General features: G+C 39.0%; 1 protein-coding gene across 1 annotated transcript in view; it reads right to left on the minus strand.

Annotated features, from left to right (window-relative positions):
* The window catches only part of GART (phosphoribosylglycinamide formyltransferase, phosphoribosylglycinamide synthetase, phosphoribosylaminoimidazole synthetase), a 34,399-nt gene extending 17,057 nt beyond the window's left edge, over window positions 1-17,342 (minus strand). The window contains exons 1-11 of the mRNA XM_009502004.2: window positions 17,239-17,342; window positions 14,193-14,341; window positions 9,997-10,092; window positions 9,077-9,251; window positions 8,275-8,386; window positions 7,004-7,072; window positions 4,869-4,994; window positions 3,906-3,993; window positions 3,424-3,509; window positions 2,762-2,930; window positions 1,957-2,188 (exon numbers count right to left, since the gene is read on the minus strand). Coding sequence (XP_009500299.2) covers window positions 1,957-2,188; window positions 2,762-2,930; window positions 3,424-3,509; window positions 3,906-3,993; window positions 4,869-4,994; window positions 7,004-7,072; window positions 8,275-8,386; window positions 9,077-9,251; window positions 9,997-10,092; window positions 14,193-14,337 — 1,298 coding nt within the window. The 5' untranslated portion in view covers window positions 14,338-14,341; window positions 17,239-17,342. The remainder of the gene's footprint in view (window positions 1-1,956; window positions 2,189-2,761; window positions 2,931-3,423; window positions 3,510-3,905; window positions 3,994-4,868; window positions 4,995-7,003; window positions 7,073-8,274; window positions 8,387-9,076; window positions 9,252-9,996; window positions 10,093-14,192; window positions 14,342-17,238) is intronic.
* Between the last annotated feature and the right edge of the window lie 4,925 nt (window positions 17,343-22,267).

Below are 22,267 nucleotides of genomic sequence, written 5' to 3' on the forward strand. Positions count from 1 at the left end.
TCCATTTTAGCAATCTAGAAAGAAATGTCCATAAAAGCTCCAGGTTTTTCTTTTATCTACAGCCATACAATACAGAAAATACCCTTACTACAAACTGGTGTGTGCGATTTGTCTGTCCGTATGACTGACTGGAAACATTAATTATCACATCATATTTCTAGAGGAACCTTTTCATTTTGGAGATAGTGAGTTTAATGACTTAATTACTAGTTGTACCAAACTTACTCCAGTTAAGCAATTGTAATTTCTACACTGTCAGTGGTATGAACTAGGCTACCTGGTGCATCCCTATTTAAGGTTTATACGTATTTTAGCTCTCTTATTGATGTGATTAAGTTTAAATTCTAAGGGTGAAACACACTATTGATTAACAATGACATGTACAACAAAACAACTGGCCAAAGAGCTGCAGTACCAGGAAAATACAAAGATATCTGCACTCACTTTGTATCACTGCTCAAAAATTTGCAAGAGGAAAATAATTATAAGAAGCAGCTGTTCAGCCTGTGAATAAGAGTCAAAGAAATATTAGCCTGCAATAACACGAGACCAGTCACGCCCTTTCAGTCTGAACATGATGAATATTCAACATATTTTCACCTCACTTTTAAAAGTATGGTATTTACTTTGACTCTTTAAAATAAAGAGTATTGTTCTAAAATATTTTTTATTAAATAAATATTCTGGATATTTTCATAAAGCAAAATGCATAGGACTTAATCCTCAAAGCTGCCAAAAGGAGGTGCGACTGCAACTTTACTGAGCCAAGCATCACCCCTCCTTAACCGTGTGCAACACAGAGTCCAAAGTGAAACGTGCCTGACACTGTTCTTCCAATTTTAGGATGTCTGAGCAAAAGTTAGTGCAGACTCAAGGCACTGATTGTAAACAGTTCCCAGGAGTCTCCTTCACAAGCCAGGGATCCTCCCAGCATACAGGCACTCCAGTCAAGAAACTTGCTGGCCATGGGCCATGAACTCAGTGACTTAAGAGAACTGGTTCTTCAAAGTACCTTCTTCTCTCGCCTCACACAATGACTTGATTTTTTTTCAACTGCCATACAAATACCCACTACACATTTTCACCTAAATTTCTCAAAAGATGCACTGTAGTTGAAAAAGAAAGAAGACTAGATACAAATGCCCTTGTTCATTTAGTAAGTTTATTGATCATAATTTTACAATATACTAATCAGTATACACTGTCAGCAAAAATGAAACTCTTATTAAAATGCTTCATAGACCACAAAATAACCTATGTCAGATGTTTTGAGCTAGTTGGAGACTAGGCAGGCAGATATGCTTCACATTAGGAAAAATGACTCTAAAAACCTGCAAGAATCTCTCAATAACATTAGAAACAGCAGGACACACTCCTTTAAAAAAACCCCGCAACCACACCATCTCAAGATTGTTAAACTGAATACCGTGAAAATAAAAAGAGTAATAATTTCAAAAAAGGAAGGATAAAGTCTACCCACATCATTAGCCAGCTATTCCATTAAAATGCATATTCCAACAAGGTAGGTGTTTCAAGACCATTTTAACCATTTCTAAAGACTCTAAAATGAACCAGTAAAATAGCTCAAACTTTGTTCATACATAGATTTAATTATATTAATATTAGATTTATGGACAACACAAATATAGAGCAAAAGCTATGACTTAGAGCCTAAGAACAAGAAGGTCACCTTCCCTAAAACGGACATAACAAAGGCAGCAACACCACAAGTTGCTCCTGTGTGCTGGTCACTGTAGTTTAACTCAGACTTGGGAGAATAAGGACACTGATGAGAAAGCCATCAAAAAACCTGTTCCTTCCTTGGCTGGTCTTGCTTAGATTGCTCACAGGGATGCTAGTTAAAACTTGTCTATAGAGTTATGCATAATAAATGTAAACTAGTGATGTCTTTATGTCCCTTTTACACCAGTTATTTCAAGTATTTCAAATATCTACCTGGATTGTCTCAGGAAAGCTATAGCCCGATAACCAATGTCCTTTCTATAAATGGCACCCTTGAAGTGTATGGCTGCTACTCCCTTGTTGGCTTCTTGCAGCGCTGTCATTAGATCCTCTTTAATAGCAGTTACTGTAAGGACTCTTCCACCACTAGTCACCACTTTGCCATCCTTTAGGGATGTGCCTGCATGGAACACCTCCAGTCCTAGTTGCTTAGCCTTAGAAAGTCCTGTAATGGTTGTTCAATAAAATAAATGCAGAAAAATCAGTTGATTAGAACATTTTCTATTAAATTACACATCAGTAGATACTCAGCACTTACTGTGACAACTGAATTCAGTGTGATCATGCTTGGAGACAGGAATAGATTTGTACAAACTACATTTTGAGGAGGGACAAGTCTGGTACTTTTATGCCCAGAGACACAGAAAGAGGTATTTTGCTGAAACATCTGCATACAAAATTTAATTCAAGCTGGATTTTGTACTTCACTGACACAAAGACCACAAAACATATCAGCATCAACGTTATGTAAGAACCAATGAGCAGCCCAGAACTACTTTACTGTAGCACATATTAAAGAAATGCTACAGAGCTTAACAATATAGTACGAAGATTTGCAAATGCTACGGGTGCATTACCAATAAACTTTGATGTGTGAAAATTCAGTTGTCTCTTGCTGACCTATAACCACAAGATCTAAAGTTTCTATGAGTCTGAGTTACACTGATGCACCTTCATCTGGCAGAAGAGAGAATGGAGAGAGGAATCAGACTTCTGCGGTTTCTCCTGCTGTATTTACCTGTTATTTCCAAACCCTTGGGATATGATCCTGGATACCCTTCGCTAGCCATGACCACCGTCACTGCTGCACTGTCTTCATACCAAATTGGCATGGAACTAGACAACTTTTTATTGATAACTGCTTGCATAACTTCATACAAATCACTTTTCAACAGTGGAAGAATTACCTACAAAAAAACCAGATCAGGAAATTACAGAAAACAATACTTACTCTTCCTTGAAGATAATTTCTATGGGTAAAAGAACTGCTACATATGGAGGGAAAAAGGTAGAGGCCAAAGAACACTGTTTGTTCTGAAGAACGGAAATTAAGGGTTTTGTTCCACTTGTCAACAGGGAATCGGGAAAAGAACTGTTCACTTCTTTAATTAAGTAGGAAAAAAAAAAGTCCAACTCCATTCCAGAAAAGATAGGAAAGTGCTGAGTTTCACTCAAGCTTACCCTTGTAAAGCCCATACTTGAGTATAACCTGCTGAAATCTTCCCTGGAATGGAACAGTTTCTTAACAGACCTTCTGTCTTGAATAAACAAACCAAATATTTTAAATCTCAGGGCAATCAGCTAATTTTAAATCCGATATTTAGTTAAGAATAACGGTAGATGGCAACAGACCTTCTCCTCCCATAATGGCAAACTGTATCTACCTACTAAACAACTCACCTGACATTCTGGGTCACCAAACCTGCAGTTAAATTCTAGAACTTTAGGTCCATCTTTGGTAAGCATTAATCCAGCATAAAGAACACCTGGAATAAAAAATTATATAAAAATCCATCTAAGCAACTGCATAGATTGTTTGCTTTGAATCTTCATAATAGTGTTAAAAATTATGCCACCTGTGTTAATTTAAAGGTAGAAATGTTAAAAATATATCAGGGAGAAATAGTTGTGGATGCAATTTTGCATATTATTTTCAAATGTTGTCCTTTGTGTTCTTCCTTACTTGGCAGTTATCCACCCTTAATGAAACAATATCTATTGATTTCAGTGGACTCTAAATTAAGCCACTGGTACTAAACCCAGTTTCCAAATAGATCAAAGTTATCTTCCTTAGCTTACAGTGTGAGCTAGGCCTATAAAGAGGATAAACTAATCAAACGTCTTTCTCCTTATGCTTGAAAAGCCCAAACTTCTGTACATACCAAAATAGGGGACACCTTCCTTCCTCATGCCGTCAACAGTTTTCTGAAGAACAGTATCTCTTATTTTTTGCAGTAAATCTTTAGAAATCTAATAAAACAGGATTAGAAAACAGTGTTTGTCAAAAGAGAGTGCATGATTTTTCCTACCGCAGCTAGTGATGGCTAGCATTTTCAAGAGCCAAACAGAACACTTGGACAGTCTCTTGCTCACTCCAAAATGTTTCGTACAACAGAAAGCTAATTATTTTAATCTCTTCTCACATGAAAACAACCATCTGCATTTCTTCAGACACTTTTCCATGCTTAGATCTACATGTGCAAGCAATCCCACTGGCCTCACTGGAACAAACCCTTTGCATAGACATACTGGCATTTAGACAAGGCCTCGATGACCAAACATGGTTGGTAAATATAGTGATCAATGATAAAATTTTATTCAATAAACAAGATTAATAGCTTTCCTTATGAACAAAACCTATAATTTTTTTTGAACTTAAAGAAAAAACTCTGGCCATGACATCGATGAATAGAAAGCAAAATAAGTCCTTTTGCAAATACTTCCTTACCAAACAGAAACCAAACTACCTTGAAGTACAGCAAGTGAACTAAGATCATCATGAGTGTAGTTTGGCACAAGATAAAAATGAGGGTTTAAGCACTTAGATCAAACAATCAGTATTTCATAACGCTGCAAAGCCAAATCAGAATACAAGGTTGCAGAAATAACACTTCCACGTTTATAATTAAAAGTAATTCAGTAGAAGTAGCCTCCTCTTTAGAGAAACAAATTTAAGTTATGGACTTTACTTGACTAAGTCTATTTTAGGCAACTCTTTACACCCGCAAGAGCCCACTGTCTTCACTCTCTTGTTCACCATGGTAGAACTAAAAATTCACACATGCTTTCAGTACTAGAGCTGTAGTACAGATTTAGTGAAACATCTCCTTGTGAATTAATTTTACCTGTGGTGCTGGGGAATAAGCTCCCATCCCTCCAGTGTTAGGGCCTTCATCTCCATCCATTAATCGCTTGTGGTCCTGGGCTGGAGGCATGGGAGCAATTGTGACGCCATCAGTGAAACATAAGCACTAGAAAACAAGGAGAATAATTAAAACCTCAGTGTATGATAAAATTAAAGCGCAAAAAGTGCAAATAGATTTGATTTTCAGTGTTGCAAATGGATACTTAAAAGTATAAATTCTGTCTCGCTGATAAAACAAACTACAGTATTCTAAACATTTCCCTTTTCCCTCAGGAAGCAGCACCTCAATTTATGTGACTTTCCTACAGAACTTAGCTCTCATATAACCTAAAAAAAGGTTATAACATAACATCAGTAGTTGTACTGAAAAGAAATACTCAGAAGGTTAAAAAAAATTTAAATACTCCACAATGGAAGCTACTTCTTCTCTCCCGCTTCCTCCTCTGTGCCCCCGAGGAAGGCATTACATTCCTTTCAAGACTTCCTTTTCCTTGTTGATAAAACTATTTACTTTTGAATTATTTATAAATTACTTGTATAGCAGATGCTTTTATCCTCATTATCTTAACAGTAACAATCCTGTTGGCATCTTCGTAACTGGGTGATGATGTTCACTGTCTGGACTGCTGCTAGCAGTACACTCAAAAACATTTTATAATGCTAATTAAAAAACAAGCAAGGATTCCTTGTCAAAACCTGAAAATGCCCAAATATTAATATATTAAAAACTACAGTCATTTGCAGAAGGTGAATTATTTTGACAGGCAAGGCAAGCAATATTTTTTCTTCATTATTGTCAGGAATCATAGAAAAAAACCCTTTCAACTGTGTGTTTATATTATTGTGTTACATTACAGTAAGTCTGCTAGTATTCTAAGGACTAATTAAGATATTTACATATTTTTCATCTGAGAATGAAGATCTGGATAACCCCTTAGTTTCTAAAAATGTCAAGCCAACCAGGAAAGAATACGGATGACCAATATCTGCACATCTTATTTCTTCATATTCGGCAGGAAACCAGACTATGCAAAGATTGGCAACAGTTGGAGATGATCACTTACTTTATAAATACCACCACCTCCAAGATGAATGTTCACAACATCCAGCAAAAGTCAATTCCAGCTCCAGGAATTGGGAACCTGAGCTGGCACTTGGCCGTTACACTTCGTGTGATGCAAGTGTCAAGTTCCCCTGCCACCTCAAAACCTAGTCTCCAATCCTCCTTTTCTCCTTCACGCTCTGCTAATTAAATCAGATACAGTTTTTAAACAAAGGAGCTGACTCAGCTTAAAACGGAGGAAATGTTCTCTCTACATCAGCAGAGTAAATGGGCACTGTCAAATCATTCAACGGTCTTTGGTTCCAGATCCTTCGTCCCCGGGTGCACTTCCACATTGCAATTTCTCTAGCAATGAAACTGGTTAAAGAGGATCCTGCCTGCACCTGTCTTGATCCAGTTGTTCCCTTGCTCCAAAGAAGTTTACTGCTCCCTCATGATGCAGTTTAACATATTCCCTTCAGCAGCTGAGAAAATCTCCATCCTCCCTTACTCCCAACCACTCCTTGCCTTGCTCTGCATTTCACCATCCTGTTACTTGTACTGATTCAAAAGGCACTGGGCTCTAAACCAGAATACAGAAAACATGCAAGGTGGTGGTGTTGAATTCTCTGAAAAAAGGTCTTTAGGTTGTAGCTTCTTGAACAGTTAACTAGCATAACTGAAACAACAGCAAACAGGAGTGAAGAGGTAACAATAAGGAAGGGAAGGGACATCTTATACTGTCTTTGCTGTCAGAGAAATCATAACATGGAACTGCATGCTCAATAACACTCAAAATTTTTAAGGTTTGATTTTTTTCCATGTGGCAGCAACAGATTACTGTTTGAGTTATTTTTATTTAATTTGAATTATTTTAACAGACTGCAGGAAGTTTAGTTCTTAACACAGCTGTCTTTAATTAATACAATTTTATTTATAAACTAAGATATAGATAACTATTTTTAGTTCAAGTAATAAAATCTTACACATCCCTACTGTATGTACTTACATAGAGTTTCCTAAATCATTTAGAACAGGTATAATCAAAGCGTTACAGTGAGATGCACACTTACAGAAACTTCTTCTCCTTCAAGAAGTTCTTCAACAACAACAGTTTCCCCAGCTGTGCCAAAAGCCTTATCCTACAGTAAAATAAAAATCTCTTCAGTTCTGTTTCAGTTATTTTAAAATATTCAAAATGCAACCAGAAAAAATACTTTTAAAATAGCAAGAAAAATGCAGCATTCTCCATCCTGGGTATGTCAACAATGGTAAAACCTTTGCTTCTCTTTTCTCTTTATTCTTAAATGAATGCAGGTTTTATGCCTGAATATTTTTCAAATTGCAGATTATATTTATGAATTACTGAGCAATTCCTCATGCTCTACCTTCTGAATTTGGGCCCATGATACTGAGAGCAATGACTGTCAAGTCTATAATCCAAACTTTTACTTTATAAGAAAGTACAATTCTATAGAATACATTGGAAGGGGGCGATATTTTCATATTTCAATGCAATGTTTGAACACTGCATATTCAGGCAATTAAGAACTACCACCTCACACTGACAAGATAATTTTGTGGGTCTGTAAGACTCTCCAACATACTTTTTTTGTTCAAGACATTGGGCCACATGTTAAGACGTCTATTTGTCCAATAACCACACCCACACATACACACACACACCCCGAAAGGTGAGTGCGGGCCCTATATTCTAACCCTTGAAATACAATTATGTCAGATAATGTCTCCCACGAATCAGCATAGCTCCACTGAATTGTAAGATGCTGTGCTGCTGACACCAGCTGAGGACCCAACCCGTATGTGCCTGATTTTCCAGCTCTATGTTCCCGACAGTTCAGATGGAATTGCTTCATTTTGCTTCTTTTCAGATTTTGATGGTCCTAATATATTTGTTGAATATCCTACCTAAATATACACTTAACTTGAAAGAATTCCACTGGAATTTTACTACACATTTAAATGCTGTGCATCTGGAGTCCTAAAGCCGATGCTGCTTGTCAAGATCCAGCTCAATCACGGTGTTAATATTACAGCACTGTAGTACTTGTTTGACTGCAGTAGTCCCAAATGGTAAAAAAAAAAAAAAAAAAAAAGGAATGATTTTATTTTAGCCTACAGGAACTCTGCCAAGAAAGAGTACCCTGCCTCAAGCAATAAATACAACAGCTTCATAGCTGTCCAAATAATGGGTAAAAGACTTGATGTCTTTTAGACAAATCCCTATTACATAGGCATAAAGAATATCTTTGAGACTCTGAGATGGTTATCAACTTATTTTGTGTGAGAACTCCTCCAGTTAGTACATGACATTTCTACTCACCTGCATGATTTCAGTAACAGCTTTGCAGGCTTCTTCCTTGTTTGAAGCCACAATTACTCCTTTGCCAGCTGCCAGGCCACTAGCTTTTACAACTAAAGCAGGGAAGTTTGCACTTCAAAGATAGATAAGAGAGATTCAACAGTAAACACTCTGTATTGCAAATATATTTTGTAGGCATTTTGAACATTTCAATATTTGAAGATCAAAATACTTATCAGTTTTCACAGCAACCGTTTTGCCTTATTGAATAATACACAAATAAAACCGAGGCTTCTCTTGTTATGCTATGGCTGTAAAGGATTTCTGCTTCCTGTTTTTTCCCTACCACTAAACTTCACTACTGTTCTGAAAGGTTGCTTTCATTTTCATAATTTACTGTTGTATCATTTTTGGGTCACCTGGACCGTATTCTGATGAGTAGATCGTCATCTGCTGAGTAAGCCTCCAATGCAGAATTTATATTTGTGGAGAAAAGGTAAAGAAGTCAGAACACATGACTATCAGACTGCAAGCTGGGTTTCCACAATGGGCAATTTGAAAAAAATAAAAACTTGCCCTATATTCTCCTGTAAACTGAACACTGAACTTTATTTTTATTGAAGAGCAGTAGATAAGAACCATTTAATTATCACTTATTGCAGTCTGATAGTGTCATGTTAGATTCTCCTTCAAAACCTCTACAGATGTCCTATCACAGCCAAAAGTATTGATACATTAGTAATCATTTCATTGTTTGTTTCGGATACCTAGGACGCTTTACATTACTGTAAAAAAAGTATTTCTAAAATGACAAGAATTTTACCTGTTAATAAAGCTACATGCTGCTTTAGGATCAGTAAAAGATTTCCATCTCGCAGTTGGGATCTCATGACGATCCAAAAAGGCTTTGGTAAAGCTTTTGCTGGACTCCAGCTGAGCTGCCTTTGCTGTTGGACCAAAACAACTTACTCCAGCTGCTGTCAAGTCGTCAACAATTCCTGAAAATGACAACACAAAAGAATTTTATAAGTCACCAGATGATTTATAGGAGTCACGTAGTCCAAGTCTATAGATGCACTGATTTGTGGGAACAAGTATGTTGGGAATGATAAGCCACATATGTCTATCCAGTGCCTATTTTAGCAGATGGATGGTAAAAAAGGTGCATTCTTCACTGTAATCAGGAGCAGGTAACCCTGTAATACCTGGGGCTAAGTAGATCTGCCACATTTGGTAAGAGACTACAATCTCCCCTTGTTTTATTATAGCTTTTAGCTAAAAAGTCAACGTTAGTCTTTTGTGAAGATGACAATTGTTGATCATGTAAAAGCTTAAAGCAGAAAAATTATCAACGTGTTTATAAATATGTTTAGGTTTTTTTTTTTTACCAAGTCCCAAATTATTATTATTTCAAAAAAAGAAAACTCTACAGAAAAATCAAAACTCTAGTTAAGGTTCCTATATGGAAACACTTTGATATCTCGTATACTAATCCCAAGCACTTCAAAAGAAACTGAACATTTAAGGATATTTTAACTGTTATATGGCTCACACAATACCCTTCAGAAATCAATTTTCATCGCAACACAACCCTGATTTTCAGGGAAACTGCCACAGAGGATCTGTTTCCATTCCTATTGAAGATACTTGGTTACTATTGAGTGGTGCACAGAAGATGGGGGCTAAAATTTACTTTTCTTCCTAAATTACAAAGGCTATGATTTTTAGCTTGATTTCTCTTACCAGCAGCAAGAGGAACCTCCGGACCAACCACAACCAGCCTGACCTCCTGATCTCTGCAGAACTGGGCAAGTGCAGCATGATTGCTGACTGAAACAGCTGTCAAAGATACAAAAGGGTGGTAAGACTGCATTTGTTACTGTTGCTTAGCACTTATTTATTACGTAACACTGAAGGAGCATTTTCACCACTTGCATTCTTGAATGGCAGGTCACTGTGAATCTGGAAGAGCAAGGCGCACACTGATATAAAGACTTTCACGTGAGGCCCAAACCCCCAAGCAAAGGCTGCAGTTTGACATCCACATTGTAAACCGACCTTGCTCTTGAAAGTGAGAAAAAAATTTTCAGGTTCCCCTACCCTGTCATAGAGTAAATGGTTCTCATCTCCAGGAGCATCCTGTCTGCCAGCACAAGATGCATCATGGAGCATCCATGTGAAAAATAACTCACAAGCAAAAAAAAAAATAATTTCAACCAGTCTGCTCCCTGAGTAGGGTCACCATGATGAAGCTTTACAGGTTTGTGCCAGCATGGCGCAGGGGACAGGAACAAGTAGCTGGTGGTGGTATTGCACCTGTTTTCTATTCTTGTTTTCTTTCTTCCTGTAGTGCCAGATAAAAATTGCCACACTAAACCATGACCCCACTGAAACAAAGGGGAATCTGAACATTTTTTTCTTACATTAGGCTGAACTTAATAAGGGCAGGTGCTGTAATTACAGGTAAGGATATTTGGTCTTAGGTTTTTCGAACCGTTATCTTTCCAGAAATAAACATCTAATATCATGATAATTGGAATGCCAAAAACTGTGCAAACAAAAGAACAAACTTGCACTAAAGACAATAACGTTAAGTCTCATGATAAAAAAATTACGCAAACGTAATGCAATTCCACTGCTTTTATCAAGAATAAATAAAGCCAAGGTCTACAGAGGACAGGAACGTGAACCCAGACAGAGCCAAAAAGTGGTGAGCACGGCCCGGCATGGATTGGCTGCCCCTGCAGGGAGGAGACTAACACATCAGGGCATGAAGCTGGCAAAGGGAGCACATCACACCACAGAGCAGACCCTCCTTGCAGCTGGTCTACTTTGCTTTAAGTTTCATCTGTAGTCTTCTGTTAGTGACCATACTGGCAAGCACACCAGGAGCTGATGGTCTCTTCCAGCTAGCTTCTGGGGAAGTGACAAGAGAGAAAGGAGAGGCAGTGATACAGCAGCTTCTGCTGGACAAACAGACACGATTTTCTGTCAGTACCCACTCCAGCGCTCCTGCCATCCCATATGAATAAACGGCACACTTCCACAAGAGAAATGGTCATTTCTGCCTAAGAGATGGCATAAAAGCAGCTATTTGAACCTACATTTTGGTTATAGATTTGGCCTGTTTGGGTGGAGTGGGGGAAAAACCTGACTGAACACTAATAAAAATTACTTCCTTGATACCTATTTAACAATTCAATTATTTTGTTCCACCAACATTTTTAAGTAAGGAGAAGCAAAGGCCTTTGAATTCTGTGCGCAGTTTATGCCAATTGACTTCTGGCTCACAAAAGAGCAAAACCAAAAGCATAACACACTTGGCTTTCAAGTACTGATTAACATAAAGGTCAATATTGTCTTTCAGTCCCATAGGGCTGTTGTGCAAGCAGCTGGAGAACAGCAGACCGCAACTGAAAAGAGTGGGAGCTCTGGTGGGCCACTGAAGAGGGATGATCCCTGCTCCCCACAAGATTAATCCATGCAAAGGGGAGCAAGGAAAGGAATGAGCATGTAAGGTGATTGCACTTTTCATCCCAAATTGTCTTGCCACGGGCCTGATCTACTAGTGGAATGAGCAGTGAATAGCGCACAATATTTACATGATGTGGAAATGTCCTACTAACAAATGGAAAGGAATAAATTGCATTGTTATTATGTAATTATGTTTGTGGGAAACCTAAAATTTTCCTCAGGATATAGTCTGAAAGGGAGCATTTTTGTAGCTGCATTTAATTCTCAAAACGACAGCTAAACTTTCGTTTTTGAACCAGACAGAAGGACCTTAGACCAAGGTTTTCAAAGCTAGAGCTTCAAGTTAAGAGTATATGTTACACTGAGAGCTAAAACGTGATGACGGAAGAAGGTGTCAGAATGCTGAAGTCCATTCACAGACGCATATTTCTGTCTCTGGATTCAGCAAGCCATTCTGTATGCTTCTGGCACCAAAACTGTCCTGCTAATTAAATATAAATTGAATATAAAACTATATTTAGCCACTCAACCTCAACCTATCTTTATTGTCAGAAATGATTACTGGCTCAAATTAACCAAGAAAACCTTTTTTTGACTTAGATACAGGCAAGATTTGAAGGATTTAAGGTTACTTATAATTTTAAGCTCACCTTTATGTATTTCAGAAATCATCTGAGAACCAGAGTTGCAATGCTAATTAAAGGCAATCTCATGAACCATGAAGGGAAGATGAACTTTCAGAGCCAAATCTTGATTATACCAAAAAAACAGGAACAGTGGTAGCAGTTTCACAGACATTGTTGCCCAGGCTCACACAACATAACAGGGCTCTCATGCTTCTGTGAAGATGTTTTCCATTTTCTCCTAAGTTAAAATCTAGACCCCCAGCGGCAGGACTAAAATGCCTGAGCAGATAAGACAAATTTTTTCCTTAAAAACCAAAGAAGTCAAACTCTTCAAAAATTCTAGATTCTTCCCGTCTCCTGCTTGGCTGAGGACTTCTCTCCTAAAGTACATGTGAGCCCATAGTCTAGAAAAAAAAGATTTTAGTACACATGGACCTGGCTCAAGCATTGTTACAGACATGTTCAAATATTTTCCACTGTTGAGGGTGCAGTATTATTTATGGAATAACAACGTGAGAGAAAAGTGTAGTGGTTTTTAGAAGACACCACTTGTGAAAAAAACCTGAAATTTAACATTCTGCAGGCCATACAGATGGGCATTGAGTTCATTTAGCGCAAGGATCAAGATCTTAGTTTGGCTTTCTGGGATGAGAAGGAAACGTGTGACTTTCTGTCTGGCTCTTCCTCGGGCCCTCTCCTCAGAGACCGAACAGAACAAAAAAATACTTACAGTACTGTGACTAGTCAAAGAAATTAAGGACAAAGTTATTTAAACAGCCTGTGATTAAGCATTCCAATTGAATTAAGTATGATAATTACCTGCTGTACAAGAATCTGACAGGATTCATGTTTCCACATGAGATGGTAACAAAAAAAGATTCGACTCACATACCAATATGGATGCAGAAAATTGATGTACATAATTCATGTTCACATGCATTCTATGTTAACTTTAAATCCGTATGTCATCACATGTTTTAAAGTGGAAACTTAAGTCAGTTGTTTAAAGTACCTAATTCAGGATCTGTTACATAAAGGGCACAAGACAGGAATCTCTTGAGTTTTGTACTGATTCACTGTGTGCCTCCAGGCAAGCACGTTAGACCAGTCATTTTTTTTAAATGCAGCACATAATTTTGGATGCTCAATTTGAAATACCTTAAGCTTGATTTCTCAAAACTAATATCTATGAATAGTTTCAATTACAGCTAGACAGAGCTTAACATATTAAGCTAGAGACTCAAAACAGGCAGTCAGTACAAACAGAGAAACATTTGGAAATAACTGTAACTTCTTAAGGTCACTAAGACAAAAGAATAAATGTTATTCTATGGTTGAACACCTCAGGTGGGAAAGTATTCTCATCAAAGGTTGTAGGGATCACAGCGTTTTAATGCACTTCTGAGAATATAGTAGTGAATGTAACGCTTTAGGTGCTGGCATTTGCTTCAGGCACTTTTCAGCTGTTCATCAACCAGTTGCTGAACTGCAGTGTGTACGAAGAAAAACCATCACTCCTTCCCTGCTAGGCTGCTGGCAGGCAGGAACCACTGCAGCTATCCCAATCTGTATTCCTGGAGGAATGTTCATCTGACCGATGGAGGTTTGGCTGCATCCTCTACCCCCGAACCCAAAGAACGAGCTATCACAATTGAGATCATATAAAACGAGTGGTAGTTGCACAAGGTTTTGCTCAGGCATTTTTATTTAACTGTTATCACCTACTTGACATGCCTGGAACCTTAAAAAATAACAATAATAATAATCCTTTCACATTAACAGATCCATGAATGGAACAACTCATTATCAAATCTAAAAACTGTATTTTTTTCTTTTTACCTGAATTTGAAATTTTTCCATTGTCAGCTGTTCCTGCATTTCCTGGAGCAACAAACACATGTTTTACATGTGGAGACTGAGCCAACTTCCAGGCCAGAGCATGCTCTCTCCCACCACTGCCAATCACAAGCACTCGATCAGCCATTAGTCTGCATAAAACCAAAACACAAGCAAAACAGCCAGAATTAGGCATGTGAGGTTAGGAAAGCAAGAGCTTCACAGACCATGGTTCTAAGCGCTGGGTGCAACACAACTCCTAACAGAAGTGAATGATGTGACTTTGTCTCAGGCAACAGTATTTCTATAAGGGTTCTGTTGGTTTTAGGAAAAAAAAAAAAAAAAAAAAAAGGAGATAGGTGCACGAAAATGGATAACTGACTTAATCAGATGTGATATCAACTAAATGTCAAAGGCTGTACCACTCCAGAAAACAGAATTAACCCACAGGGCAATCCATCCTTGTTTTCCTTTAGTCAGATTGGCGACTGCTCCAAGTTACACAGAAGTCTGTCATACAGGAAAAGCCCTTATGAGTGAGTGGGCTGTGATTTGTGACCTATAGAAATTCATGGAGAATCCAAGCCTGCAAAGGGCAAATCCCTTCTCATGAGCTAACTGTAGGAGCACAGTATTACAGCGTTAGGGAGCTGAATGGGACCACTCAAGACTTTTTAAGAGGTAATATCTGAAAGAGCTCTAAATACTTCAGGAAAACGGAAGGCTAAGAGCAATGAAACGGGGAAATCAACTTGCAGGTCTGGCTTTCCTTAGGAGAGAACAACCACGAGTCAAACAGCAGGAAAGCCCAGGTGTCATTAATAAAGGAGCTCGCTCTGAGAATGTACTGCAGGGTATCTGTTCCTTTCTCCCACCCTGCTTGAGTTTTAGAAAAACACATTAGCACTCTCTTGGTCCGCAGAAAGTAGGCGTATGAACGAAGGCTGCAATTTTGTTATAAACTGTCCAAAACCTTTTCAGCGTTTGGAAACAAAGTGGTCACAAAATGAAACAAACTGTTTCACCCTTGCTATGTCCTTACGTGTGTGCATACACATAATTTACACATATTGGATCCATGTCATTGTTACAATTTTTCCTTTGAGCAGCTCTGAGAGTTAGCCTTTGCTTTTTAAGACACGTTTACTTCTGTGTATTCTGTGTGTACATATTTACTGATGTATGTCACCTCAGAATTGCTACCCGACAATGATACCACACGACTAGCAAGGAAATAGAAGAGTTCACTTACACTGAAAAAAAAACCCTGGAATTCAGAAAATAGTATATAAAGAAATAAAGTATTTATAAAATAAGTATGTATGTTTTTATTCAGAATTCCTTGGAAAGCAAAGGCTAGCCTCCTAAGCTATTCAAAGAATAAGTTGTTACAGTCACATTAGTCCACTGTACATAAATTACATACACAAACCACTGCACTGGTTAAAGTGAGTTTTATTCACAGAAGTCAAATGGTCCCTGAAGAATCTATTCAGTTAAGCAGAAAGTGAGCAGCTACAAATCAGTAGTTGGTCCTACACCCAAGTGCAGCAGAAAAAAAAATCTAAAAGCTTTAAATCATAACACATGCAAAATAACCATCTAAACCTATAAAAAAAGGCTTAAAGCATTTTAAGTAATGAGAATAAACAAAAAGAATTTCACGTGGAAACCGGTACGATTTTTTTAAAGGACTTTGCATGGCCAAAGAAGCCTAATGTGTCCCCTCTGCTGTACGAATGACCTCCCATTCATCAGGGGGGAGGAACACAGCCCAGATAAGAGTTTTGGTCAAAAGGAACAACCAGTCTCCCTGCTGTAATCCCGGCACACGTAACACACAACCCTTGGTCGCTCCCTGTGCCTCTTCCGTTAAGCAGCTGGTCATTGACCTATGCTTGCCAATGTGTACAGTGCCTCGGCGAGCTTACAGAAAGAACCCCAACACATGATGCAGCCTGAATACATGCAGGTGACAGGTCCATTTCCAAAAGCAGTGAAAAGTCAGAACTCTTCTGCGGTCCCCTCCTTTGCAAGAGGACAACAGAGGACGACTAGCACAAAGCACATCTTAAACAAAAGAAAAGACAAAACCCCAACAGATTTCTAAGGGAAAAGCAAAAAGACATGACAGAAAGCAGATTTTCAGCCAACTGATAAGGCAGGGGCATGTGCCTCTCCCCCACATCAGGTGCTACAGCTTAACTTGAATAAAGCTGCTCTGACAGCTCTGACCCTGGAGAAACCAGTCCTTCCCAAGGGCCTGGACTATGCAGGAAATGGCTTCTGCTCTGCAGTCACTATGTGATGAGTACAGTGAGCCTGATTCTTAAATCCAAGTCCTCTGTAATAAACTCTGGACGTGAAGAGTCCACATGTGTTTTAGAAGGTATTCCTATGCCATTTGCTAATGTATTTAATCCATTAACAAAAGAATGATTTGTTCAGAGAGTGATACTGCTGGACAAAACAAACCTGACTAGGAGGATAAAATACAGAAAATTAACACTGATTTGATCACCATGAACTAAACACACTAGAGTTAAAATTTAATTGTAGTTTCAGGTAGGGGGAGACCAGTAGCTTTCTAATCACACTGTTTGACAAAACATGTGTGTTGCAGAGGTGTTTTAGTTAAAAAACTCCAGGATTACTTACAATAAAAAAAAAAATATGTTGGGATATAAAGTATCAGTTATGGTACACATATCTGGGATGTCAAGTTATGCTAAACCTCTTTTATATTACAATTCAAGCAAAAAGAAAAGATAAAAGGGGCTGGCTACAATGAAGGGATGAATTAGATAAAGACAGCTACCTAGGACAAAATAATGCAATATAAAAGAATAAACGTTTATCATGTAGCAGGCAGTTATCGCCTACACCAAACAAGCATGTTTCCAGTGCTGTCCACAGACAGTCGTCATTAAATAACAACTTTACGGCCAAATTATCAATAATAACTTGAACCATACACATTATGGCATTTTCTTACAAGTACCTCAGAAGTGAGTGCAGAGATTCAAACCCGAACAGAGAACATACTTACTCTACCTATGTGCTGCTGTTCTGAGGAAAGTAGTACTCAAGAGTTCAGATGCACAAAGAGAGAGGCAATAAGCAGCCTCTGGTTAAAATGTAGTACCCCTGTCCCAATATTACCGCCCCATTGATGACACTGTGCAGCTAGCCAATGAATGGGAAAGTTCAGTCATTCCAGCTGGGAAGAGGGGACAGAAACTCACACACAAATGGTCTAGGAGCGAGGAGCAAAAACTCTGCAGAACAGAAGCCCATCCTGTTGTTTCTAAACATACGAAATAAATTCTGTCGCATCCCAGGTATTTTTTGCAGTTCAAAACTGTTTACTAATCAGATTGTAAGCATTCACTTTTTATCTAAAAATGAGGCTACGCATTTTTGCTATGCATAAAAATGAGGCTATGCATAGTCCTATGCATATCAACAGTATGAAAGAATAAGGTGTGTGATGCACATTCACGCTCCATTAAGCCTCCTGCTTAAAAATAGTAGGACAGGCTTGAAAATCCAGTGACACTGCTGCCAGCTGAAGTAACTCACCATGATGGCAACTCATTCAAATATTCACTTCCTTTTGTCCCCAAAGGAAACATATTCATTCTACTACTACTGTCAGCTGAAGGAAAAATCAATAGTAGCAGGTGAATAGAACGAGCCATATATGATATGTTGAAATAAAATTTAACCATTTTATAACAAAATGTGAGTAAAAAATAAGTTTCAACCATTTGTTTTGAAACTCAATGTTATTTGCGCATCCCACAAGCAGTATCCTAGCAACTTTTACTCGGGGATGTAGCTTGAGAAGAACTTCTGGTGTTAATCCCAGTTTAGGAGGCTCACATCTAGAAGTTGCAGCCTTTCTTTTTCACTCTGACATAAAAAGATGCCATGTAGGCCCTCTGCTGCCCAGCAATATCTTGTCTTAAAAATGGAAATTCTTAGAGATGACATGTCTTTTTATTTTGTCAGTAATCCAGGAGTCAAAAATTTGTTCTCAAAAGGCCAAAAGCCATTCACAAGGTAGATATTTCTTCTGTGAGGACTACCATACACTCAGGTTTTTTTGGAAGCAGTATGTAAAATCCTTAAACTCCAAGCAGATTCCAACACACAGTACATAATTACCTTAAGCAACCATTGTCTGCTATTGTAAAAAAGGAAGATATGTTTGTTTGAAAGGTGTTTTAAAATAAGGATAGGTGTCATTTTGGGCAAGGGTCTATTACTAGACCCTTGTAGGAAATTAGAACAGGAAAGCAGAAACAAGCTAATCACTCCATGTATCCAAGAGGAGAGGACATGAGGATAGAGTGAAGACAAGTCGATTTCTAGAGCCTGTCCCTGAGGTTGCCAGTGGAAAGTCAGCAGGGACGAGCATCAGCCTAGTGACCTTTATCCTCCACAAAAGGTAGGGCTCACCAAGAAGCTGGGCAACTCTTCCACTAGGTCAAGGCCTGTGGAGCAGAAAAAATAAAGTGAGGAAGGCAAATCCAACAGTGTTTGATAGCTTTCTCCATCCTGACTCCTCCACAAGGCACAGAGAGATTTCAAATAGAGGTAGAAGTGAGACAAGGTTACTCACTCAGTTGCTGCCCCTTCTCACCCTATTAACCAGGAAGGGACAGGAGCCATTGACTCTTATTGAACTGAGCCTGTGCGCTGACTTGGGGGTTAAACTAAGCTCATTGATTGTATTTATGAAGATAACTATATAAGAAAATGTAAACTCATTAAGCAATTTCTTCCCAAGTTTCAGTTTCATATCATAAATGCGTGGTGCAAGTTACCTAAATATTTTATCTCGACTAGGTGGAGTCTCATTATAAGCCACTGCCTTATTACCTCAGCCCAAACTAAAGCAGTAAAAAGGTGCAATTAAAATACAGTCTATGCAATATAGCACAAACAGTAAAGGACATGACTGGTGGCAGCTCACTGCTCAGACATTTTTGGTTTTGTTTTTTTAAGTTAAGCTCCAATACTGTTGGCCTTCTCTGTGCTCCTTGATTGAGAGACCTGGGTGGAGCATGTTTTGCTTTGATGAGCCAAACACCACCAAACCTTGAAAACCTGTGTGGAAAAGGTGCCACAAAACAGAGTAGTTTAAAAAGATACTTTTTAGTGTCTTAGTTCCAACAAAATCTGAGCTGAGAGCGGAATGACAATGGTAACACTTAGGTATAGTTAAAATGCTGCACTGTGCAGCAGCCAAGGTGCTTCAGCCCTTCACTAAAAGGTATTTGCTGCTCAAGCAAGCTTAGACTCTGCTGCAAAAATTTACACGTGTTAACGCTGGACCACTCATATACCTTGTTGTCACTGAAAGGGATGTTGTGAACCCAGACACACTTTCCCCTTCTTTGTACTGGCTCCAGTGCTCACCGGAACATAGTCAATTCACTGAGATTTCATAAAACTAACCAGAGAAGGGAAAAAAACCAAAAACCAACCCAATCCAAAACAGATTTCTGTAAGCTAAACTGGCTTGAAGTGCCATCAGTCAAGGTCTAGAGACACTAACAGTGAATGGAAGGCCAGCAGAGCAGAACTTGAGGGCAAGACCTGCCTTTCAGGCAGCAGCAATTTACTCTTATCATTGCATGCATAACATTTAACCTTAGCTGCAGCCTATTTAAAAGCTGCAATTCCTTAGCTTCCCAACATTGGGATTCAGAAAACCTGATGCAGGCATTCAAGTTTCTTTATACAAAAGATATGGTCCTCACCCAGAGCATCTTAACTTCTACCTTTCCTAGAGCTTAGGCTACAAAATGGCCCAGGGTGACAGCACTTAACCCAAACACAAAGAACTCAAGCCTAGCATCACTGAGAATGTTCAAACCCACACCCTCCAGTCCCTGGACAAAAGCTCTTATCACTTGGCTTTGGACTAAAGGAGATGGTTCATTCTTCCTCTTGAAGCTAGGCAGGAGCGGGAAAAGAAATGAAGACTCACAGGACACAAAAAGAACACAAAACTGGGAAGACTCTGCAATTCAGCTGCCTCCCCACCGAGTGTAGTATTAGTTTCTAGCCCTAGCAGTCAGGACCATTTATGCAGATTTTTATCATAGACCTGTAATAGGATAAAATATTGACAGAACCCCTTGGAAGAGAAGTCAAAACCTAGGACTTTCTCATCCCAACTTCAAGAGCTAGGCTGCTGCCATACTCCCTCCCAGGAACCTGCCATCCTTTACTTGGCTTCCGAACTTGCCAGCAGCAAGATCGCACAGTCCCAATCCCCTCAGCCTGAACCCTGCTCTTCTGCTTTCTAAATTAATGCTCTAATCAGCAGGTCAAGTAATTTCTTAAGAGTCCACTTCATGTTACGAGTGTACACGGGTCTCAATACACATGAGGTGAGCTCCAAGCTGGCCTTCTCGGTGAACCTCTGCCAGCTGCTGGACCCTGTTCAAGCCTGGAAACCAACGGGAGGCTGAAATGAGCAAGCTGCAGGTTCACTGACTTGTTTCACAATTGGCTCGTGCTGCCCTTTACTGGTGCAGCTTCCCATTGGTCCCAACAACTTCTCCACCTCCAATCTTTCCTTACCTCTCCCACTCCTGTGTGCCAAGGGCAGGCAGTCACTTGGATCAGGCAGCCAGTAACACTTGAAAACTAACACTACAACAATAACCAACGTAGTAAAGCAAATATATATGCACACATTAAGGACATACTTTTCTGCCAGTTTAGTGAGCTAAACTAACTCAATGAGGGATGACGTGATCACCACAGCCAGTACAAGGGAAGTAGCAACAGAAGGCAGCCAGAGAGGGTGAAAAAAAGCTTGGCTTTTTCTGCAGCAAACTGCTCATCAGCCTAGCTATCCTGTATACTGCACCATCAGATTGTCTTGATTGACTGAGTGACCATATTGCAATTGGTTGCAAACACTACTTCCTAATTTATCCTCTCACCCAAGTGCTTGCTCCCACCTCTTGCCCCAGCCTGTTTATGATCACAGGCCGAGTCAGACCAGAGAATCAAATGAGAGCTGGGGAGGGGACAGATCCATGTCCTTCCAAATTTTTTCCTATATGGATCAGTTTCCTGAAGGAATTCACCATACCAATTGTGCAGGCAGCTCTGTTGGTGCAATACAAGGTACAGAAACAAACAGCCATAGTGCCTAAACTGGCAAAATGGCCAAAATACCATGATGGAACTGCAAGTTTAGGCTAGAGCAGCATTAGGCTCAACCTGAAGAAAAACAGCATTGCCTTACGGAACTTCTAATTTCCTCATCTTTCACTACTGTAGAGAGTTGCTTAAGGAGTACAGAAGCCTCCAGAACCAGGTGGCAATTATGGTTTTTATAGTTACAGCTTTGGGTTTAAGTAAGCTTCTTTTGTTCATGCGTTTTATTTAGGACTAATTCCTGACTCTCACCTGGCCATACAGTGTGCTGCATCAGACAGCTTTATGAAACAAAAAAAACCACCAAGAAAACTCATTATTATCTGCGTTTCACCCCTGCGGAAACCAGAGTTGAAAATAAATGATAAGTCTTTCATGGCTTGAATTGTGGATCTGCAAGGCAGGTGTCTTGCCTCCTGGTGTGATCCTCCAAACAGCTGGATTTTGTGTTTCCTAGGCAAAATACTATTGCAAGTTTCACTACTGAAAGTAAGTGGACCTTAAAAGTTTTATCACCCTCCCCAAAGTACGAAATTTTGACATGTCAAACTCTGTGTAGGAAGCTGGAAGTGCTCACATCAGCAGAAGCTACGTGGGGAGAACTGCAATGAAAAGAGGGGGGGATAAATGCCCTTTCTGTGTTACTACTTCATTTATACACACAACACAGCGAAATACATACTAACTCTGCTTATTAATTTCAAATATCCACTGGACAGATTAAAAAAAAAAAAAAAAGACGGCCAATGTTAGTTGGTAAGCCCCCAGCTTTGCAAACATCAGGGAAAAGACTCAAAGTGAGTCAAAGTCCACAACATGAGAGGTTAGAGGTTTAACATTTACTTTAAAGCAAATATTTCATCACTTTTTCAAAGCCAAACAGAGCAGAG

Source organism: Phalacrocorax carbo, chromosome 1 (genome assembly GCF_963921805.1).
Source record: "Phalacrocorax carbo chromosome 1, bPhaCar2.1, whole genome shotgun sequence".
Lineage (NCBI taxonomy): Eukaryota > Metazoa > Chordata > Aves > Suliformes > Phalacrocoracidae > Phalacrocorax > Phalacrocorax carbo.